This window comes from Sinocyclocheilus grahami, unplaced genomic scaffold, assembly GCF_001515645.1.
Source record: "Sinocyclocheilus grahami isolate Dianchi unplaced genomic scaffold, SAMN03320097.WGS_v1.1 scaffold989.1, whole genome shotgun sequence".
Taxonomy (NCBI): Eukaryota; Metazoa; Chordata; class Actinopteri; order Cypriniformes; family Cyprinidae; genus Sinocyclocheilus; species Sinocyclocheilus grahami.
This window is the reverse complement of record NW_015506168.1, coordinates 383,283-404,740: the sequence shown is the minus strand read 5'-3', so window position 1 is coordinate 404,740 and position 21,458 is coordinate 383,283. Positions and strand designations below refer to the sequence as shown.

The window sequence follows — 21,458 nt, the reverse complement described above, 5'->3', positions numbered from 1 at the left end:
ATTCCCCTTTTTAGAGCTAATAAATAATAATAAACGTTACATCAGCACTAGCCGGATGGAAGTAAAGGCTGGATCTGCCACTTTAGGTATCAGGTCAGCGCTGTTAGAAATCATCTTTCGGTCTTGGGGAAAGACGGGTGGACTGGGTGACATGGTCCCAGTGCTACGGTACATGGAGGGTGCAGGCTTAGGGTGCTTTCGGATGGAGACTGAATGATGATCGTGATTGCCCTCATTAACTGCATCAACTGTGAAATTTGAACTGTTTAGACAGAGGACGTAATTAATAAAGTCCACTAAGGGCCTATTACAATCAACAGAAGAAAGAACTGACATAAGTCATTTTAATAACTTCAGTCCCATCCAAGAACTCCTCCACATACCACTCCAGAGATCATCCGTGCTGTTGGTGAGGAGGTAATCTTCAGCTCGGTTTATTAAATCCTGGTTTTGTTCCTGCATTCTCTTATGGGTTTGTGGGTGCAATGAAGCACACAATGAAGAAGATCTTTAGGAAGATTTTTTAATATCACTCAAAAGATGAAACAGGAGAAAATACAACCACTATAACACAAACAAACAGAATCAATGCAGGACAAAGGGGAACTGGAAACTGAGGACTTAAAAACAAAGCAGACATGGGCCGAAACCAATGAGGCACACCAGAACAGAACGTTCTAAATAATCAGTAACCAAAGAAACAAATAAGCAGGGAATGAAGAAGAGCTGAACTAATTAACAGGTTAGAAAATGGAGCATGAAACCTGAAAACAGAAAAGACATGAAAACTGATCAAAAACTTTAAACAAACTGAAAATGTGACAACTTTTTTATTACCAATAAATGTGTACTTTTTCCTTGTTTGTTTGCTCAGCAATTTCTGAGCAATTTCTACCCACTAACATATTTTAGAGCTTATTTCCATCTATACATCCGTATATCCAGGCTTTCCAATACTGTGGGAGCCCTGGATCACAAATAAAAATGACAGGTTTTGAGGGAACTAATTATATAAACAAATTCAGCTTGAATCTTGATTTTTTTTTTTAAGTCTTAATGCTTGTTTTGTCTTATATAAATGATTTTGAGGCCCATTTGGACATTTGAGGCCCCTGCTTGAGAACTATTGTGTAAGTAGGCTGCTAATATTATGCCCCGCATGCAATTGTTATGGTTGGGATTTTCTTACATACTGTATTTATGCATTTACTCATGGTTGGTATATTTATATTGAAAAAGGGTTTCTATATTTCTGTAATTTTGCAATCCTTTTTCCATATATTTTAGGTTACCAGTCACGTCTGGTCTTCTGTACCTTTGATGATGAAGCGTATTCTGATTACCTGTGTGCTTCCTTCCCTCGACCCCTCAGTAATCGCACATGCAATGAACAGCAGTGCCCACAAACCCGCAGGTACAGCATATTCAGCTCAAAGCCAGCTGTAGTGTGTTTGGTGCATGAACACCTGGAATGTCTCTTTACAGTGTTTATTTAATATCATAAACCTATTTCTGCCCACAAATGTGTTTTAATGTTGTGTTATAAATTGCGGTTGCTGTCTGACTTGTGGAGAACCGCTGGGTCTCACAGCTTTGGCTGTACTGTTCCTGTTCTGTAAGGATGGCGTATGTGTACGAGCCACGCTTGTGGAGGCCCATGGAAGCACCACGAGTCTATGTACAAGTGTACAGGTAACAGCCTTCAGAGGCTGATATACTGCAGAGCATGACCTCAAACACACATTCGTGTCCAGACTATGCAACCTCTCAGGAATCTCACATGTTTCATGTGCCTCTGGACTACATTATGAGATTTTCGAAAGAATTTGAAGCGTCTGTGTGTAACTGATTTCCCAGTACGCACAGCACCAGATTATATAAAAAACAGTCCATCAGTATAACAGTGTCTTTATGACCTCTATGGCCTTTGAGAATGAGCTGGGTAGTAAATGATGACATGTAATTTAGATTACACAGATTCCAAAAATCTTTACTCGTAATTAGATTATATTTTGTTTTAAAATGCTCATAATCAGATTACACTTATTACTTTTTAATTACATGATTACTCACTCAGTGACAGTAAATTATTCATAATTTAGTTATTCTCCTTAATTCCTTTTTTCTCTTAAATTTTGCTTTCTAAAATAATTCAATATGTGATGGTCATTTAAATGCCATGTAAATTAATTTGCAGTCCATACATCTGGATTTGGGGACAAACGCACATCTCAGTACCATGAGATTATGAGAGCATAAGATTAATAATTGTGCCAGTTACTAAACTAATCTGACGATAACAATATTTCAAACCTGGATGACTTTGGTCATTGCTGTTTTCATGTTTATTAATGTTTGTTCAAGTGATGCAGACATTCCCAAAAAATGTTGTCAGTCAAACCCCTCTGTCCTACAATACAGCTTGAAGAGATCTACAGTTAATATTTAATTTATTTAACAATGCATTTGCATCAAAAAGTAATCCAGTAATGTAGTCAGAATACATTACCTAAAATGAGTAATCTAGATTACATTACCAACTACAGTTTATATGTAATTTGCAATCAGTAAAATATTATGTATCACTATAACAAAGAGTGAAAAATTTAAGGGGGTCTGAATACTTTCCGTACCCACTGTATGTATGTGTGTATGTGTGTGTATATATATATATGTATGTATATACAGGTGCATCTCAATAAATTAGAATGTCGTGGAAAAGTTGTTGGAAAACCCACCAGTTCACTATATCAACAAATTAGAATACTTCATAAGACCAATAAAAAAAACATTGTGAACATTGTTCACATCATTAATATGTGTTTGAGTTCAGTTCGCACCAGTGTTTTACATGTTTATATTTTGTGAGCGCTTGTTCCTTCACATGTGAAGATGAACCAAGTCCCAGGGCAACTGTTCAGCTCAGAGCTTCACTCGTCTCTTTGAGCCTGTCTCGTGTGTCAGAAGAGGTTTTTCTCTTTTGCTTTATAGACACTGCAGTAGTTTATAGTTGCAGTAGTTTCACCTCAGTAAATATTTCACTGATTCCTGCCATTCACATACAGTATATGAACCGTAGAGCTCTGAGCTGAGCTGCTGTCTGTGTTCTAGGTATGTTGTTGTGTGTTATAGTTTTGCGGGCACTATAGATCTATTTTACATGTATAGATTTTATATACATGATGGGCCTGATTTACTAAGATCCCAAATAGAGAGTATCAATTAGCTTATGCTGTAGTAGTATACGTATTATGTGTCCTTTGTAGATTAATAATCGTGCAGGTTAGACACATTATATAAATTAAACCTTTTTACCAAATATTGCTCACAGCCGAATGCCATATTACTTGATTTCATATAATCAGCATATTAGAACGATTTCTGGAGGATCATGTGACACTAAAGACTGGAGTAACGATACTGAAAATTCAGCTTTGATCACAGGAATAAATTACATTTAACAATACATTCGCATAAAAAAACAGTTATTTGATATCGTAGTAATATTTCATAGTTTTTACTGTTTTTAAGAGAAATGAAAATTAATATGACAATCCTTAGTTGTGTGTGTAATCCTTATATTCAGGGATGGGCAGTATTTCAAATACATGTATACATGAAATTTTGTATTTAAATACCTTTGGAAAAAGTCAAATGTATTTTGTATTTAAATACATTTAATCTTAGTATTTTTGTATACTTGTTGATACAGGAAATCAGCAGTCTAATAAAGAGGTTGATTGGCAAAAAGTATCATATATATTTTGAAACTACAAAAATACTCAGATTAAATGTATTTAAATACAAAATAGTATTTATGGTATAAATAGTATACATGTATTTGAAATACTGCCCATCCCTGCTTATATTGCATTAGTAGATCAGCAGTTTTTACATGCAAACCTGTAGTAAATCATGGCCTACATGTATGATATAGATGTTTTGTTGAGTCCACTGTCTGGGTGTCTCCGGTCTAATGTGTTCTTTTGATTTAGTTTGCCTTTTATCTGAGTGTATTTGCGTGTGAAGTAGAAAGCAGCGTTTGCTCTGTTAAAATAAGTCTTTCACTTGTCGTAGCAGTACCCCTGGGATGTTCTTCTGATGTTCATGTACAGAAACCTGAAACTGTCCTGGTCCCTGAGCAGATCGACCTGCCAGAGAACATGTGCTTTTGCTTTTTGCTGTGGGAGAGACCGAATTCTTTTGTCCCCCCGTGACTGATATCTTCATAATTGTTCTCTCATCTTTAGGTTTCTGGGAGCACCTGCTCAGCTTTGACAGGCCAAGTGTTTCTGCTGAACACTTGCTTTGTCCTTGTCATTTTCCAGAATGCAAAATCTTTATATGTTTGTTTAATGTAGGTGTAGGCGTGTATTTGTTGTCTTTTCTCTCAAATATTCTTGGTTAAATGCAATTTCTGTGGCATGCTATCAGTTACCGCTGTAAATCATTCTGACTCGTCCCATCAGTTGTGGAAACAATCGAAAATGTGTACAGTTGCTGTGCTTAAAACAGAATCCAATAGACTGTGAATAAATGTTTAAAATATGCTATTAAAATAAATAAATGTAAAATAACTAACAAACCTTATTACTCGGTTATTTTTGCTCTCAGTATCTGTGGATTCCAGAATGGGACATTTAACATAAAGTGCGGTTTACATGCAGCAAATTATACAGAAATTATGCTTACACTGTATTATATGTGACCCTGGACCACAAAACCAGTCATAAGGGTCATCTGAAAGCTGAATAAATAAGCTTTCCATTGATGTATGGTTTGTTAGGATAGGCTGATATTTGGCTGAGATACAACTATTTGAAAATCTGGAATCTGAGGGTGCAAAAAAATCTAAATATTAAGAAAATCGCCTTTAAAGTTGTCCAAATGAATTTCTTAGCAATGCATATTACTAATCACATTACGTTTTGATATATTTACAGTAGGGAATTTACTAAATATCTTCATGGAACATGATCTTTACTTAATATCCTAATGATTTTTGGCATAAAAGAAAAATCAATAATTTTGACACAATGTATTTTTAGCTATTGCTACAAATATACCCCAGCGACTTAACACTGCTTTTGTGCTCCAGGGTCACATATTATGTTCTGTATTATATATAGACTATAATGCATAAACAGAAGTTCATCTGCTAGAAAAGTAGTCCCTCCTCAAAAGGAGTGAATTATGCCTTGGTTGCTTGCCATTGAAAGAGCAAAACTGAAAGATGTGTCACAATATTTTTGTGCTAACAGATCTTAAATTGTATTTAACCTAGAACATTTTCATACTCATGAATGTAAATGACCCAAAGCGTGCAGTTTCTTTGGGTTAGACTGGCACTGTGGAAGCTGGTATTGAGTAGGTCGGCTAAATGCATCCTTTAAATGCTATAACTCACTGTCATTATGCTTTTTTCTGCTGATGTGTGTGTTCGTGTGTCAGCTGGGTGACTGGGGAGTGGAGCCCGTGTCCGGTGACCTGCGGCGGGGGTCTTCAGGTGAGGAGAGTTGAGTGTATGTCTCACGACTCGGCAGGATCGCGAGTGGTGGAGGATTCCCAGTGTGCTTCCTACGCACCCAGACCGCTCAACCAACAGAACTGTAACATGCAGAAATGCGCTCAATACAGGGTTTCCAGCTGGAGCCAGGTAGATAAACTACACTTTATGAAACATTTTATTTAAAAAATTCAGATAAAATTGTAAGAACGTTTTTTGTGTGAATCTCTCAAAACCTGTCCACCCTAAAATTAAATTGAACTTAATAGGCCAAAATGAAGCATATTTTTGCATTGTCATATTATTTTCACGACAAGTAAGCATTCTAAATAAATCTTCTGATTCTGAAAGTAATTCTTAATACTGTAATGTTAAAAAAATTATTATAAATTGTAAAGTGTTTATACTTCACATTTGGGTGCTATTTGTTGTATGCTGGTTTAAATACAGATGCTGTAATTTATTTATATATTTATACTGAATAACACAGTAATGAAGAGTTATGGAATTATAGTAAAAAATACAAAAGTATAAAAGTAAAACATTACACTTTACTACAAAGTTCCATTATATACATTAGTTAACATGACTAACGATGAAAAATAGTAATTTAGTAATGTTAGTTAAGGATAATGTCAACATTTACTAATGCATTGTTAAAACCAGAAGTTGAATCTTTTAATATTATTTAATTGGCCTGAGCAGACATGAACTGAATGACATGAAATGAATATTATTGTTGAATAATAAATAACAAAGATAAATAAATGCTAATAAAAACTGTAACAAATGTAGTACACATTGTTAATATTAGTTAACGCATTAACTTATGATAACTAGTGGGACCTTATTGTAAAGTGTCACCATAACATTTTGTAGAAAATGTACTTAATTGTCATTCAAATTAATGTCAAAACATCTTATTGGTTCTTAAATAGGCCTTTTTTGTGTAAAATATAATTAATTTTTATTTTGGAGATGTGTCAGTCTTTTAAACTTTTTTAAAATTCTTATTGGATTATACTTTTATTTTGTTTTAAAGGGGTCATATGATGCGATTTCATTTTTTCCTTTCTCTTTGGAGTGTTACAAGCTCTTGGTGCATAAAGAAGATCTGTAAAGTTGCAAATCCAAAGAGATATTCTTTATAAAAGTTAAGAGTCAGCCACGCCTACCTAAAACGGCTCGTTCTAACACACCCCCACATGTCTACCTCACTATGTGGGAAGATTTGCATAACGGTGCCCAAATTTTCACGCAAAGAAAGAAGGCGTAACTTTTATTAGCACTGTAGTATTGTAGCCTGTTTTTTGAACCTTAAACCGCATAAACACATTTCATTACACCAAATACACAAAATACTGTTCTTTTTAGCAACATCATATGACCCCTTTAAAAGCTTTACTTTATCTTTAATTATAAAGTTATTTGTTTCTATTTTTAAATAGAAAAAAAAACATTTATATATATTATAATTGATTATATATTGCAGTGGATTCCTGTATGAATTCAAACCTTTTAATGTCTGTAGTGCTCTGTGACGTGCGGCTCTGGGAAACAGACGCGAGATGCGGTGTGTGTGGGTGCAGACGGAGCTTCTCTGGAGGACTACGCATGTGGGACCCAACAGAACCCGCCCAAGACACAGGCCTGTGAGATGCCCGTCTGCAGGAGCCCCATTGGTTGGCATATAGGAGACTGGGGCCTAGTAAGGAAGAATCCACACCTCATTTACAGAGAAGCCTTTGGATAAGCATGCACCCTCCCTCTTGATTAAATTTATGCATTTAGCAGAATTACATTTATGCATTTAGCAGACGCTTTTATCCAAAGCGACTTACAGTGCATTCAGGCTATACAGTTTTTACCAGTATGTGTGTTCCCTGGGAATCGAACCCACGATCTTTTGCGCTGCTAATGCAATGCTCTAAATATGTCATAAGCTTACCTGCTCATAAACTCTCTCTCAAGTGCTCTAAGAGCTGTGGCTCGGGGCTGCGGGAACGGCAGGTGATCTGTTCAGACAGACAGAGAAACCTGTACAGGGTAGAGGAGTGCCAGTCCAAACCCAAACCTCTTACCGTGGAAAGATGCAACGTCCAGCCTTGCTACACGCCTCAGGGTACACACGATTTTTTTTTAGTTTTTTTATATGCTCCTCACACTTCCATTCATGGTAACAGCTTTTTTCATAATTATGTGTGCACATATTCTACACATGAATGCATATTTTTCACATTTGATGTATGATCTCAAAAAATGTTTATTACAAAACTATTTCAATGGGTTTGATCCAGTTTATTTATGAAGTTTCTTTCTTTTTCTTATATTGGTATGAGCAGAGGTGCCCAGCATGCAGGACCCAACAGGTCATGATAACACCATTCATGGCTTCCTGCCGTATATCGAGGATCCCGCATTAGGTTTGTTTCTAAACATAGTTGTCCATCCATCCATCTTTCCATCCATACACACATGCTGTATGTAAGGCTGATCTTAGTCAGATCCCAGGTTCAATTCTTAACAAGCTTAACCAGCTTTGTCTAGAGCAGTTTGACCAGAATCAAACCAGCATAAACTAGCTAAGACTAGCTTGGAAATATATGCTGGTTAAAGATGGTCTTTGTGTGCAGTTCCTGGGTGCACAAACAAACATCTGAGACTAGTTACCTGGATCTAAACAAAAATACAAAGCATTAACAACTTTTAATGGACTGTAGACTATGAGGGATTATGTTTTGCTGTATAGTTTTGTAGGACTAGAAAAAAATAACACATTAATTTCTACTTTTCATTTGGATTGTTTAACAATAAATAATATCCCTTATTGCCAAAAGTTGTTCATAAATGCCTATTATGTTAAAAATCGTGGCTCTCAAATATATTATTGAATGGCCATAATTATTAATTTTATCCTGAAGAAAAATCTATTTAATAGAGGTTTCAACATCAATATTAGTATCAAAATCTGTGACACTGCTCTGGTTCATAATTTCAAAGTACATATAATTGTAATACATTGCTTAGGTTTTTCCATCGTAATAACTGCTACAAAGGTTGTTTTGACATTACAGGATACTTAACCAATTTAATTGGATCTAAGACAGTTAAAGAATAACATAGTCAGGTGACCCATAAATGTTATGCTTTCTGTTTTGTGAAGAAGCTCCCTGTCTGAAACATTCATTAAGGTACTTGTTATTTTTTATTGTCTAACACAACAGAAACTCCTCAAAACAATGCTGTCCACAAACCTCATGGCACGCCTCTCACCCCTCACTGTAGCCAGACCTACTATGGCTGCTGTCCTGATGGAAGTACCCCAGCCAGTGGACCACAGAGCCAAGGCTGTCCCCAGGACCAAGGCCTACCATCATCGTGCACATGGAGCAGGTACACATGGACATGGTTGAGTTAATCACAGAAACAAATTTTATTTGTGGCACAATGCATAATTTCTTTCTTACAGTATAGCTGTAAGTTACCAGAAATGTAATGCAAATGTACTTCTCTCAGGTACGGCTGTTGTCATGATGGTGTGACCATAGCCCAAGGTCCCAACAAGGAGGGCTGTTCAGATTCCTGGCCACACTGGTCTCCAGCAGTGAGTGTTTCATTTGCACATATCAAATTGGGTTGGAATGCTCCAGAACAGTGTTTCAGCAGCTTAATACAGTCCATGTTGTTTCCATTTAACAAGTGTACTCAGAAGCACCTTCAGATGTCATTACAATAAGCACCTACCACACTCCTACTCTTTGTGAAATCAACTCAACTCAAAGTCATACTATATAAAGCACTTTCAAATGTACCTAGGTGCTGTGCATATCAAAATTATTTTTTGTAAAACAAAAAATTACATAAAACATTCGATAAAAGACCATACTAAAAACAACCATCCAAATCATCATACTCAAAAGACAAACATATTCAAACGTCAATGAAAATAAATATATCGTAAGACGGATTTTAAAACATCAGTTGAGCCTTCATCTTCAATGGTGAACCATTCCAGTCTTAGAGCTGCCACAGAAAAAGTGTGATTTTTTTTTTTTTTGCACTTTAAGATCAAGGAGCATAATACAGAGCTTGTCTGATGAGCAAAGATATATTAGAGGTTTATAGGAAGTAATTTCTCAAAATAAATGCAAACAAATTACACAAAACCCTGCAACACATTATAATGACATGTTTTCCCAGTATTCCCCAGAAAATAGTACGGTCTCTCATCTCTCTCCCAGTGAGTGAGAGTTAGTAACTATAAAACATGCACTCAAGATGGAAGGATTCAGAGAAACATGACAGACACATTTCACTCACACTCATGAGTTCGACTCTATGGAGGGAGACTGGAAGCCTGAACAATAGACTGAGGTCCTTGATAATAGGGAATGGCACAGTTAACTGTCGTGCCAACTTACAAGCTGGCGGGTCTTTGGTGGAGAGCCACACAGATTGTTCATTTCCCCCTCTTAGCCCCACTTGGCCGCCAGCAAGGAGTCAATGAAGTTGCCCTCGGCCCCAAAGTCCACAAGGACTGAGCATCGGAAACAGGATTGGTCTCACTGTAGGAATGCAGGGAGGGGAGTGTGAACACCACAAAGAATTAAATGACAATCATATTGCCTGCGTGGTCTTGGGCACAGGAGCAGGTTCAGTAAAGAGCTTGAGGTACTCTTTGAGAGGCCTATGTTGAGCACACAGCCAGCCATCCTGATGACAAGATTCTCTAGATTAGGGCTCCCCCTGCCCCAGTTAACACACCTGGATGAGCTAATCAAGGTCTTCGAGATCACTACAAACTTCCAGGCAGGTACATTAGAGCTAAACTCTGCAGGAAGTTGGCCATTCAGAAGCAGGACTAGACAACCCTGCTCCAGATCATCACATTGCACCGAAAGGTCATAGGTGTAAACCTCTTCCAGAATGTCATCTGCAAGATGTGGTCCTACTGAGCTCCCACATCTCACCCTCAGGAAACCTTCAGGGTACAAATTCAGTGGCGTAATGTGAAACTAATCAATGCAGATGGAGTGAAACTACATAATATACAAACTACTGGTCAAAGAGCTTCTTTATCAAGATCATGTCTACAAATAACTTTGGCAGTGCAGAAAGGAAACATGGCCTCCTACAAGGACAAGTCCCATGAAAAGGCATCACTACGGCGTCCTTGGAAAAGAAGTTGGCTTCCATTTAAAAATGTTTGTCTACTCTGAATCTTATTGCTCCGTTAAAACCCAAACGTATTGTTACTAAACCCCAGCCATGGCTTAATGATTCAACTTGTTTGCTTAGAAAGGCTTGCAGAGGGAAAATGGTGCAAGGATAAGTTACAGGTCTCAGATGAAATGTGGAGAGATTATATGTGTATCAGTGAGCTGTTAAGGCCACCAAGTCCAAATATCTATCTGAGTTTATTGGTGACAATTTACACAGACCTAAGACCCTCTTCTCTGTAATTGATTCTGAGCTCAGTCCCCGTCAACATTTATCAACATTTATCCTGATGCTTCCGTATCACTGTGTGAACAATTCTGTACATTCCTTAATGAGAAAACCATTCAATTAAGATCTAACCTGCCCTTGGGGAATTCTGTTTAACCTGAGAGATCAAGTGGCCCGATGCTGTGGAGCGATTTTCAGCCTGTTTCTTTTGAATCCTGTATAGGCATTGTTGAACGTCTAAGATCAACTTCATCTTCTCAAGATGTCATTCCATCTAGATTTCAAAAACAGATTTTCAATACTATTGGACATGATCTTTGAACTATTTTTAATACTAGTCTAATTACTGGGGTTGTTCCTGACTGCCTAAAAACAGCTACAGTAACTCCTTTATTAAAAAGGCCCAATCTTGATTCTTAGAATTGTAATAATTTTAGGCCTATATCAAACTTCCCATTTCTTTCTAAGATTCTTGAGAAAGTTGTGTTGACCCAGCTGCAGTCCTATTTGATGTCAAATAATATTTTTGAAAAATTCCAGTCGGGTTTTTAAGTCTCAACACAGCACGGAAACTGCGCTTTTAAAAGTTGATATTTTACTAGAAACAGATAAAGGGAATGCTGTGGCTTTGGTGCTTTTAGACTTAAGCTCTGCATTTGATATGTTTGACCACAACAACTTGATTTCCAGGTTGAAGAGCTGTGTTGTGTTACAGGGCAAGGTGTTGAAATGGTTTCAATCTTTTTTTAACAAACAGACGTTTTAGTGTTTCCGTTGACCAACATAGTTTGTCCTCACGCCCACTTGCTTGTGGGGTGCCACAGGGCTCAATTCTTGCCCCAGTTTTATTTTCTATATTTATGCTACCGATGGGTGCTGTCTTTGAGAAATATGGAGTGTCCTTCCACCTATATGCGGATGATACTCAGCTGTGTTTTCCCTTGCAGCATAAAAGTAAAGAATTCTTATGACCTGAATTCTTTGGGTTGTCTAAACGCATTTCAAATATGGTTAAAGCAGAATCTTTTAGTGTTAAATGAGAACAAAACCAAATTCATTTTGTTTGGTTTAAAGTCATATGAAAACTGTGCCCTTCGTTTTGGTCATCTCTCTTCCTACTTTACACCCTGTGCTAAAGTCTCGGTGTTCTTTTTGATTGCAACCTGGGTTTTGAGAAACAAATTATTGCAGTGGTCAAATCCAGTTTCTTCCAATTACGGCGTTTATCAAAAATCAAATCTTTACTCTCTGTAAAACAGTTTAAACAGATTATTCACTTGTTTGTTCTATCTCGTTTAGATTACTGTAATTCACTATACTATGGTATAAGTCAGTCCTCTATAATGCGTTTACAGATGGTCCAAAATGCTGCTGCAAGGATGCTGACAGGCAGACGGAGGTTCGATCATGTCTCACCCATTCTTATTTCACTGAACTGGTTACCAGTCAAATTTAGTTTAAAATTTACCAGTTTAAAATTTTAACTTTTGTTTTTAAATCTCTTCATAATCAAGCCCCATCATATCTCTCTGAGGCAATCTCTATCCATAAACCAAATAGGTCCCTAAGATCCAGTAATCTTGGTCTCTTCTCTGTTCCTAGATCCAGGTACCATTGTAGAGGTGATCGAGCCTTCACTGTTGCCGGTCCTAGTCTATGGATAATTACCAGCTTCTATTAGAGCTGCGCCCTCTTTGCCAGTATTTAAATACCTGCTTAAAAAAACATCTTTTGTCAATAGCTTTTATCTAGCCATGTCAATTGTATTGTTATATTGTGTTTTGATGTTTTGTGGATTCTTATGTTTTATTTTTAGCTGTATTGTACAGCGCTTTGGATCAACTGGTAGTTGTGTGAAAGTCCTTTATAAAGAAAGAAAGAAAAATAGGATTAGCCCCACTGTAGGAAGGCAGGGAGGAAAATGGATACCATGAAGAATTCAATGATTCAATGATGATGAGTATGGAGAGGGGCAAGAGGTAGGGATCCCTTGGTGTGCAATTGCTGCAAACTCAGTCATCCTGATGGCAAGATCCTCTAGATCAGGGATTCAAGAGGGCCTGGTTTTCAATCAGTATGCCAGGTTTTTCAACAATTCCCCCTTGAGACCCTCAGGGTCTTGCACTCCCTGGCTGGCATTACTTCAGTTGGTCTGGTGTACATGTTCTGGAGGTCGCTGACTGTCCACTTCTTGGGAATTTTGAGGAAATATGTCATGTTCTCTTGACAGGCTTGCTCTTAGATTGCTTTATCTAGATATGTGAGTTTCTTGGATCTGTCTAAAAGTTTTTGGCTTTCTTTCTTAGAGATTCTTTTAGGAACATTAATTGGCACCGCTTTTTTACTTGCATTATTTTTTTTTACTTTTTAATGTGCTCACAAAAATTTGCATTAGTACATAGTACATCCTCAGAAAGAAATGCCCTAATGTCTCTTTCTATCTCTGTATTTGTCTTTTTTGTTTGTTATTTTCTCTACAAAGTCAGACATACCATCTGCACCCACAGACTGCCAGATGTCCACCTATGGTTGCTGCTATGATGGTGTGACGGCCGCTGGTGGTACTCATGGGGAGGGGTGCTCCAACCCCCCCAGCAATAGTAAGTCATAATATAATATGTCAGAGTGTTAGAAAAGTGTTGTAGTCGAGACCAGCTCATTTAAGTTGGAGCCAAGAGGAGGGTCGAGTCCAAAGGGACCAAGCCCATGAAAATATGTGACCCTGGACCACAAAACCAGTCATAAGGGTCAATTTTTTGAAATCGAGATTTATACATAACCTGAAAGCTGAAATAAATAAGCTTTCCATTGATGTATGTTTGTTAAGATAGGACAATATTTGTCCGAGATGCAACTATTCCAAAATCTGGAATCTGAGGGTGCAAAAAAATCTAAATATTGAGAAGTTGTCCAAATGAAGTTCTTAGCAATGCATATTACTAATAAAAAATTAAGTATAGATATATTTACAATAGGACATTTACAAAATATATTCATGGAACATGATCTTTACTTAATATCCTAATAATTTTGGCATAAAAGATAAATCTATAATTTTGACCAAGACCAATGTATTGTTGGCTATTGCTACAAATATACCCGTCATATTTAAGACTGGTTTTGTGGTCCAGAGTCACATATGTGCAAGACCAAGACAATGTAATTCTCAAGACTGAGTCCAAGATCAAATTTTCATGGTTTTGGTTTATCATGGACTTGGGAGCATGTGGAATCTGTCTTGATTCTGATGACACTGTTCAGGTCTCATGTTTGATTTGGACTCGAATCGGCTAGTCTCAACTACAATACTGGTATTTGAAGAAAGTTGTTGGCTATTCAAACTCTGTAGAACAGATTGCATATTGTCTCTTACCCCTCGGCTCCTCAGCACAGCGTTCTCGGTCCTGTGACCTACCCCATACGGTCGGGTCATGCGATAATTGGACATCCCGTTACTACTACGACCGCTCTGCCTCGCGCTGCATACATTTCTGGTATGGTGGCTGCCATGGCAATAGCAACAACTTTGCCTCGGAGGAGGAATGCCAGAGAATGTGCCTGAGATCCGAACTGAGCCAGCGGGACCAGGCGCATGTCTTGTCTTTGCAGCATGGTGGACGCCGCTTCCCCGCACAGATCCACCACAGCTCTAGTGGTGCGACCCACATGCACCGGGCTCACCGGCTGGACCCCAGTGCCATGCAGCAGAGCAGCCCCGCTGCCAGGTAAGTTTCTCCAACTTGCCCTGGATCGCTCTACTCCTCTCCCAGGCCCAAGCCCAAGCCCCTGCAAGTTCTCTTCTGCTGTTTGCCCTTCATGCCCTGCTGAAGAGCCAAGAGAGGAGTCGCAGGCCATGCACAGAGACTTACATAGGCGTGTTAAATGCATATGCTTTTTACAAAGGTAGCGATAGTGAGCATTGCTTCACTAACAGAGTTCTGCATATGTACACACAGGATCCAAAATTAACTTTTTGCCATGTTTGCCAATATTTCTTTCTGGCCGTAATAAAAAATATAATTTTGTCCTCATGATAATAGTATACACGGAACATCATATACAGGCTAGATTGGTTTCTCAGGAAAAATTTGCTTCTCAAAAGAACTTGATGAGGCTCCCCATAGACAATGCTAAAATTTCAACAGCTGATAGTGTTTGTATGTCTTTGATTGGAATTTTAGACTATCATTCATAAAGTTTAACCATTTGTGAGACTAACACTAGTTGTGATATATATTTTTTAAGTTCCCAAATAAGTTACTGGCCAACTAGCAAGTTTTAGTTAAATTTGGACCCTGTGTACACACTCTAAAACACAATTGCAATTTGAACGCAGCGTAATGCCATTTTCATGTATTATGATTTGCCTCACGCTTCTTAATCTTACTAATCTACTGCATCAGTATACACTCTGACACACACTCCATGTAGAAGTTCACTCCTCACTGTGAAGTATTGAACATTGCTGTGCTTTTGGGACTGGTTTATTTCCCCTGACGCAGACCGTTATCCTCTTCTTTCTGTTGCTTTAGTGTTTAGTTACTTTTAGTTTACTTCCCCCTCCCATACCCAGGTGTGTGTGAGGGACATGATTCATTACACCATGACTAATAAAAATCTGCCATGGGGTCCTAATCATCCCTGACTGTTTGTGTGTCTCTCCCAAGTCCTGTTCTTGCAATGTAGATGTAGTATGTGAAACAGATTGTTGTAGAGTAGAACACCTCACCTATGCACTTGCTGTGATTTCACCAAGTGTTCATGGATCAGTATCCATGGTGTTCCTAGAACAACATTCCAATCAACCCGTCAGATTTAAGGTTTAGAGTTGACATGCTTATCAACCAATTAACTTTCTTTAAATGTTCCAGGGCCAACAATATATGTTACATGATGGCTGCATTTTTTGATTTCAATATCCTAATACTAACACCCAGTCCTAAATAATCAAGAGTCAAGTAATAAATGGGATTTCTTCCATGGAACAAGGAATTCTGTTCATTATGTTTACGCCCTTGAAGGGCAATTCTAGCAGACAGTGCTATTCTTTCACAAAGGCTGTTGATGAAGTTGTCAAGTGGTACAAACAATAACCACTTTTAAAGAAGTAATTTTGTTGTTTCTGACCATCTCATCCTGAGAGGCTAAAACTTGATGCTACTTACTAAAGAATTTATCCAGGCCTGCCTAACCCTCATTTCCTCTAGTGTTTGTCATTGGGAAATATTTCTGATGAATATTCATGTTGTTTTAGACATACAGCAAGTAAGCAATATGAATGAAACAAGGCACAAAAGAAGTAATATTTGACCTAATGTTGCCAAAAAAACTTTTTGCTGTCAATTGTCTGTATAACTGAAATGTTCTTCCCTGCTTTGAGTAAGGAAAGAATATTTATGACATTGAAATTCACTGCTAGAACATGGTAACAAGCTGATCTGAGAAATGGCAATAGAGCACAGCAGTGATGATAAAGTCAATTAAACTGGAATTACTGAAATGCAAACTCCAGGTTTTGGCCCACAAAACTTTGTCATCCCTGCAGAACTCTGTGGTTGGTCCATAAGGGGAGTTCATACTTAGTAACCATCCAGTTTCTAACCTATTACGATCTTTCGTCTGAATAAGTCAGAAACTGGATGGTATTCTAGAGCTAGGTTCCTCTAGTTGAGTTCTCCTCTCCCTGTGGTCCATTGTGGGTGAATTGTCCGCATGTTGGGCTGGTGTTGTTCTTTTGGGATCCTGTATTCCAGCTGTAGCCGGTCAGGCTGATCTTTATGCTTGCTGTGGTGAGTGCAGCACATGCTTCGCTGTTCCCAGTAGTACAGCATAAAGTCATATGTCTTCTTTCTTTCTTTCTTTCTTTTCTTATGCATGTCTGTCTGTACCCCCTTCCCTTCTGTCTTTTCCCCTTTTTTCTCTGTTTCTGTACCTGTGTCTCTTTCCTCCTGCTGTCTGTTCTCCGTTTCTTCAGCTGGACAGCTGTAGGTGTGAGTATAGATAAGTCGGATCCCTCCACGGTGGAGGGGCTGGTTGGTCAGCAGGTAGTATTGCCCTGCAGGGTGAGTCCTCGGCCCTCCTCCACTGTGATCGTGGAGTGGAGACAGGATGGTGTCCCTGTTGACCCCGCCAGGTCAGTACCTGATGCACTTTATATCCTTCGATACACAATGTATGATATGGAAATATCAGTATTTTATCTCTTAATATTACTGTTTTTACTGTATTTTTGATCAAATTAATACAGTCTTGGTGAGCAGAAGAGACTTCTTTCAAAGGCATTAAAAATAAAAAAAAAATTATTTGCGTTATTATTCCAAACCTTTTACCTGTTGCATATACAGCGGGTAAAATAAGTATTGAACGCGTCACCATTTTTCTCAGTAAATATGTTTCTAAAGGTGCTGTTGACATGAAATGTTCACCAGATGTCGGTAACAACCCAAGTAATCCATACATACAAAGAAAACAAATCAAATAAAAGTAGAATGACACAGGGAAAAAGTATTGAACACATGAAGAAAAGGAGGTGCAAAAAGGCACGGAAAGCCAAAACACCAGCTGAAATCTATCAGTAATTAGAAAGCAATCCTGCCCCTCGTCAGTGGAAATTAATATTAGCTGCTTCAGTCCCAACACCTACAGTACCAGGATGATGAAGATTAAACAAGGGTGGACATTTCAGCAAGACAATGATCACAAACACAGCCAAGGAAACTCTCAGTTGATTTTAGAGAAAGAAAATAAAGCTGCTAGAATGGCCAGCCAATCACCAACTTGAATCCAATAGAAAATCAATTCAAAGAACTAAAGAGCAGAGTTCATAGAAGAGGCCCACAGAACCTTCAACATTTGAAGACTCTGTGGAACAAACACAGCCAAGGAAACTCTCAGTTGATTTCAGAGAAAGAAAATAAAGCTGCTAGAATGGCCAGCCAATCACCTGACTTGAATCCAATAGAAAATCAATGCAAAGAACTAAAGAGCAGAGTTCATAGAAGAGGCCCACAGAACCTTCAACATTTGAAGACTCTGTGGAAGAATGAGCCAAAATCCCTCCTGAGCAATGCATGCGACTAGTTTCTGCTACAGGAGGCGTCTCGAAGCTGTCATTACCAACACAGGCTTTTGTACAAAGTATTAAATACATTTCAGTACGTCATTCAGTGTCATTCTACTTTATTACACAGAACTTAATTTCTGAACTTATTTGTATTGTTTTCTTTGTATGTATGGATTACTTGGGTTGTTACCGACATCTGGTGAACATTTCATGTCAACAGCACCTTTAGAAATATATTTAGTGTAAATAAGCAAGTCATGTAAACCATGTTAACCCTAAATGTCATCAATAGTGATAATTATAATTGAATAGCAAGTAAATAAAGAAGTTGAGTGGCTGAGAAAAATAATGGATGTGTTCAGTACTTATTTTACCCGCTGTATATTGCAAGAATAATTAAAATAATATATATTGGGAAAATAATGACATTATGTAATTGTCTGCTTTATGATGGTATAATTTTGTTTTAATGAAAAAAATAAATAGTGTGAACTTACTCATTTTGTGTTCCAAAAAAAAAAAGTTATGTCATACAAGTTTGTAATGACACGTTGCTTTAGTCCAGCTCTTATTCTCATCCATAATTCATATTTTTAAAATGTCATTCTATTAGTGTAAATAAGCAAGTCATGTAAACCATGTTAACCCTAAATGTCATCAATAGTGATAATTATAATTGAATAGCAAGTAAATAAAGAAGTTGAGTGGCTGAGAAAAATAATGGATGTGTTCAGTACTTATTTTACCCGCTGTATATTGCAAGAATAATTAAAATAATATATATTGGGAAAATAATGACATTATGTAATTGTCTGCTTTATGATGGTATAATTTTGTTTTAATGAAAAAAAAAAAAAAATAGTGTGAACTTACTCATTTTGTGTTCCAAAAAAAAAAAGTTATGTCATACAAGTTTGTAATGACACGTTGCTTTAGTCCAGCTCTTATTCTCATCCATAATTCATATTTTTAAAATGTCATTCTATTTTTAATGATTCTGTTAGACTTACGTTAGACTCTTTTTCTCTTTGTGATTCCCAATGAATGTGATTGTAGCTTGACTTTGCCTAGCATATGTTAATTGGACTACAATTGTCTTTGATATTGAATGCGCACACTGAAATACATATTTTATCTTTCAAAATGAATCCGTTATATATTGTGATGTATACTTTGAGAGAGACGAAGCTCGACTGCACAAAAACCCTGTTGTTGTTTGATTATAGCTGTTGTACCTTGTGCGTGTAAACATACTTAGCAAGTGCACTTTTGGCTGAACTATGCCTTTAACGAGTCTTTGTTAGATTTGTTGATGAGTAATTGATCACTCAGGCATCAGCAGCAGTCGGACGGCTCTCTGTTGGCTGGTCCTATAACATTGCAGGATTCTGGCTGGTTTCTGTGTGTGGCTACAAGAGACCGTGACAGAGATCACCGCTACATTTACCTGTCTGTCTCAGGTTAGCGCTATCCAGTCTCTTTATTTACTTGCTATTCAATTGTACTTATCACTATTGATGACATTTAGGGTTTACGTGATTATTTACATGAGCAAAACACATTTTCTTTCAAATACAGGAGCATCTCAGAACGGTGGAGGAATATCAGAGACAGATTCTTCCCAGTCCTACACATCACATTCATCTTCCAGGTACAAGACATCCATCATTAAATGTTGGTGCAATTATGCAGCATATGTTCTCACTCGTTACTCACCGTGGCCTTCGCGTTTGTCAGGTTCAACATTGACTATTCGTCTCTGGTCGAGGCTCGAGCAGGTCAGACGGCCAAACTGCGGTGCGCGGTGCTGCCAGTCTCTTCCATGCATGCGGTGACCGTTCACTGGAGCAGAGCTGGAGAGCCGCTCAACTCGCTCAGGTGCCTTCATCTGCATGCGTTTCTGTGACTCTCTTTCAAACCCTAGTGAGCTGACTTGCTCTGTGCTGTCTACATAGGCGGCTCCCTTCTAGAGCTGCATCCTATGCACAGTGGAACCCTAAAAGTGTGATTGATTTGGAATGCACTAGATAAGCAGCAACTCTGTGTGCCATACAAATACCAAAGGAGACTCAAGCAAGACACTAAAAATACTGTTTGTTTGTTTTTTCATGCATCTGCCAATTATGAGATTTCAGGCTTTTTGGCTTTCCATTAAGCATTTTTAAAAAAAAGAAATTTCTCCAGACTAGTGGAAAGAAAACATCCAGAATACACTTTTAAGTGTTTTATCTGTTTGTCTGTAGATTTCAATTACAGTACATATTTTTAAAGGCTGTTTTCCCAAAATGAGCGTTTAGTTTTTTGCTCCTGCACTGAGCCAGAACTTTTTCTCTTTGTGATTCCCAATGAATGTGATTGTAGCTTGACTTTGCCTAGCATATGTTAATTGGACTACAATTGTCTTTGATATTGAATGCGCACACTGAAATACATATTTTATCTTTCAAAATGAATCCGTTATATATTGTGATGTATACTTTGAGAGAGACGAAGCTCGACTGCACAAAAACCCTGTTGTTGTTTGATTATAGCTGTTGTACCTTGTGCGTGTAAACATACTTAGCAAGTGCACTTTTGGCTGAACTATGCCTTTAACGAGTCTTTGTTAGATTTGTTGATGAGTAATTGATCACTCAGGCATCAGCAGCAGTCGGACGGCTCTCTGTTGGCTGGTCCTATAACATTGCAGGATTCTGGCTGGTTTCTGTGTGTGGCTACAAGAGACCGTGACAGAGATCACCGCTACATTTACCTGTCTGTCTCAGGTTAGCGCTATCCAGTCTCTTTATTTACTTGCTATTCAATTGTACTTATCACTATTGATGACATTTAGGGTTTACGTGATTATTTACATGAGCAAAACACATTTTCTTTCAAATACAGGAGCATCTCAGAACGGTGGAGGAATATCAGAGACAGATTCTTCCCAGTCCTACACATCACATTCATCTTCCAGGTACAAGACATCCATCATTAAATGTTGGTGCAATTATGCAGCATATGTTCTCACTCGTTACTCACCGTGGCCTTCGCGTTTGTCAGGTTCAACATTGACTATTCGTCTCTGGTCGAGGCTCGAGCAGGTCAGACGGCCAAACTGCGGTGCGCGGTGCTGCCAGTCTCTTCCATGCATGCGGTGACCGTTCACTGGAGCAGAGCTGGAGAGCCGCTCAACTCGCTCAGGTGCCTTCATCTGCATGCGTTTCTGTGACTCTCTTTCAAACCCTAGTGAGCTGACTTGCTCTGTGCTGTCTACATAGAGCTGCCCTTCTAGAGCTGCATCCTATGCACAGTGGAACCCTAAAAGTGTGATTGATTTGGAATGCACTAGATAAGCAGCAACTCTGTGTGCCATACAAATAGCAAAGGAGACTCAAGCAAGACACTAAAAATACTGTTTGTTTTGACTGGTTGCAATCGAGGGAAAGATTAATCCTGGAC

The 21,458-nt window shown here is 38.1% G+C and overlaps 1 protein-coding gene and 1 long non-coding RNA gene across 2 annotated transcripts; both read left to right on the top strand.

Moving 5' to 3' along the window:
- Positions 1-1,287: 1,287 nt before the first annotated feature.
- On the top strand, positions 1,288-19,938 carry LOC107565226 (papilin-like; the record flags this gene model as incomplete). Its single annotated transcript, XM_016250445.1, has 14 exons — positions 1,288-1,414; positions 1,621-1,692; positions 5,452-5,656; positions 7,038-7,214; positions 7,478-7,628; positions 7,849-7,929; positions 8,731-8,899; positions 9,023-9,110; positions 13,437-13,554; positions 14,343-14,679; positions 16,929-17,087; positions 19,350-19,477; positions 19,596-19,668; positions 19,755-19,938. Coding segments are annotated over 14 exons (2,054 nt in total), but the record flags the coding sequence as incomplete, so codon positions are not given.
- Positions 19,939-20,346: 408 nt separating this feature from the next.
- On the top strand, positions 20,347-21,243 carry LOC107565222 (uncharacterized). Its single transcript, XR_001606338.1, has 3 exons — positions 20,347-20,782; positions 20,901-20,973; positions 21,060-21,243. It is a non-coding gene; the product is annotated as an uncharacterized lncRNA (long non-coding RNA).
- The last annotated feature ends 215 nt before the right edge of the window (positions 21,244-21,458 follow it).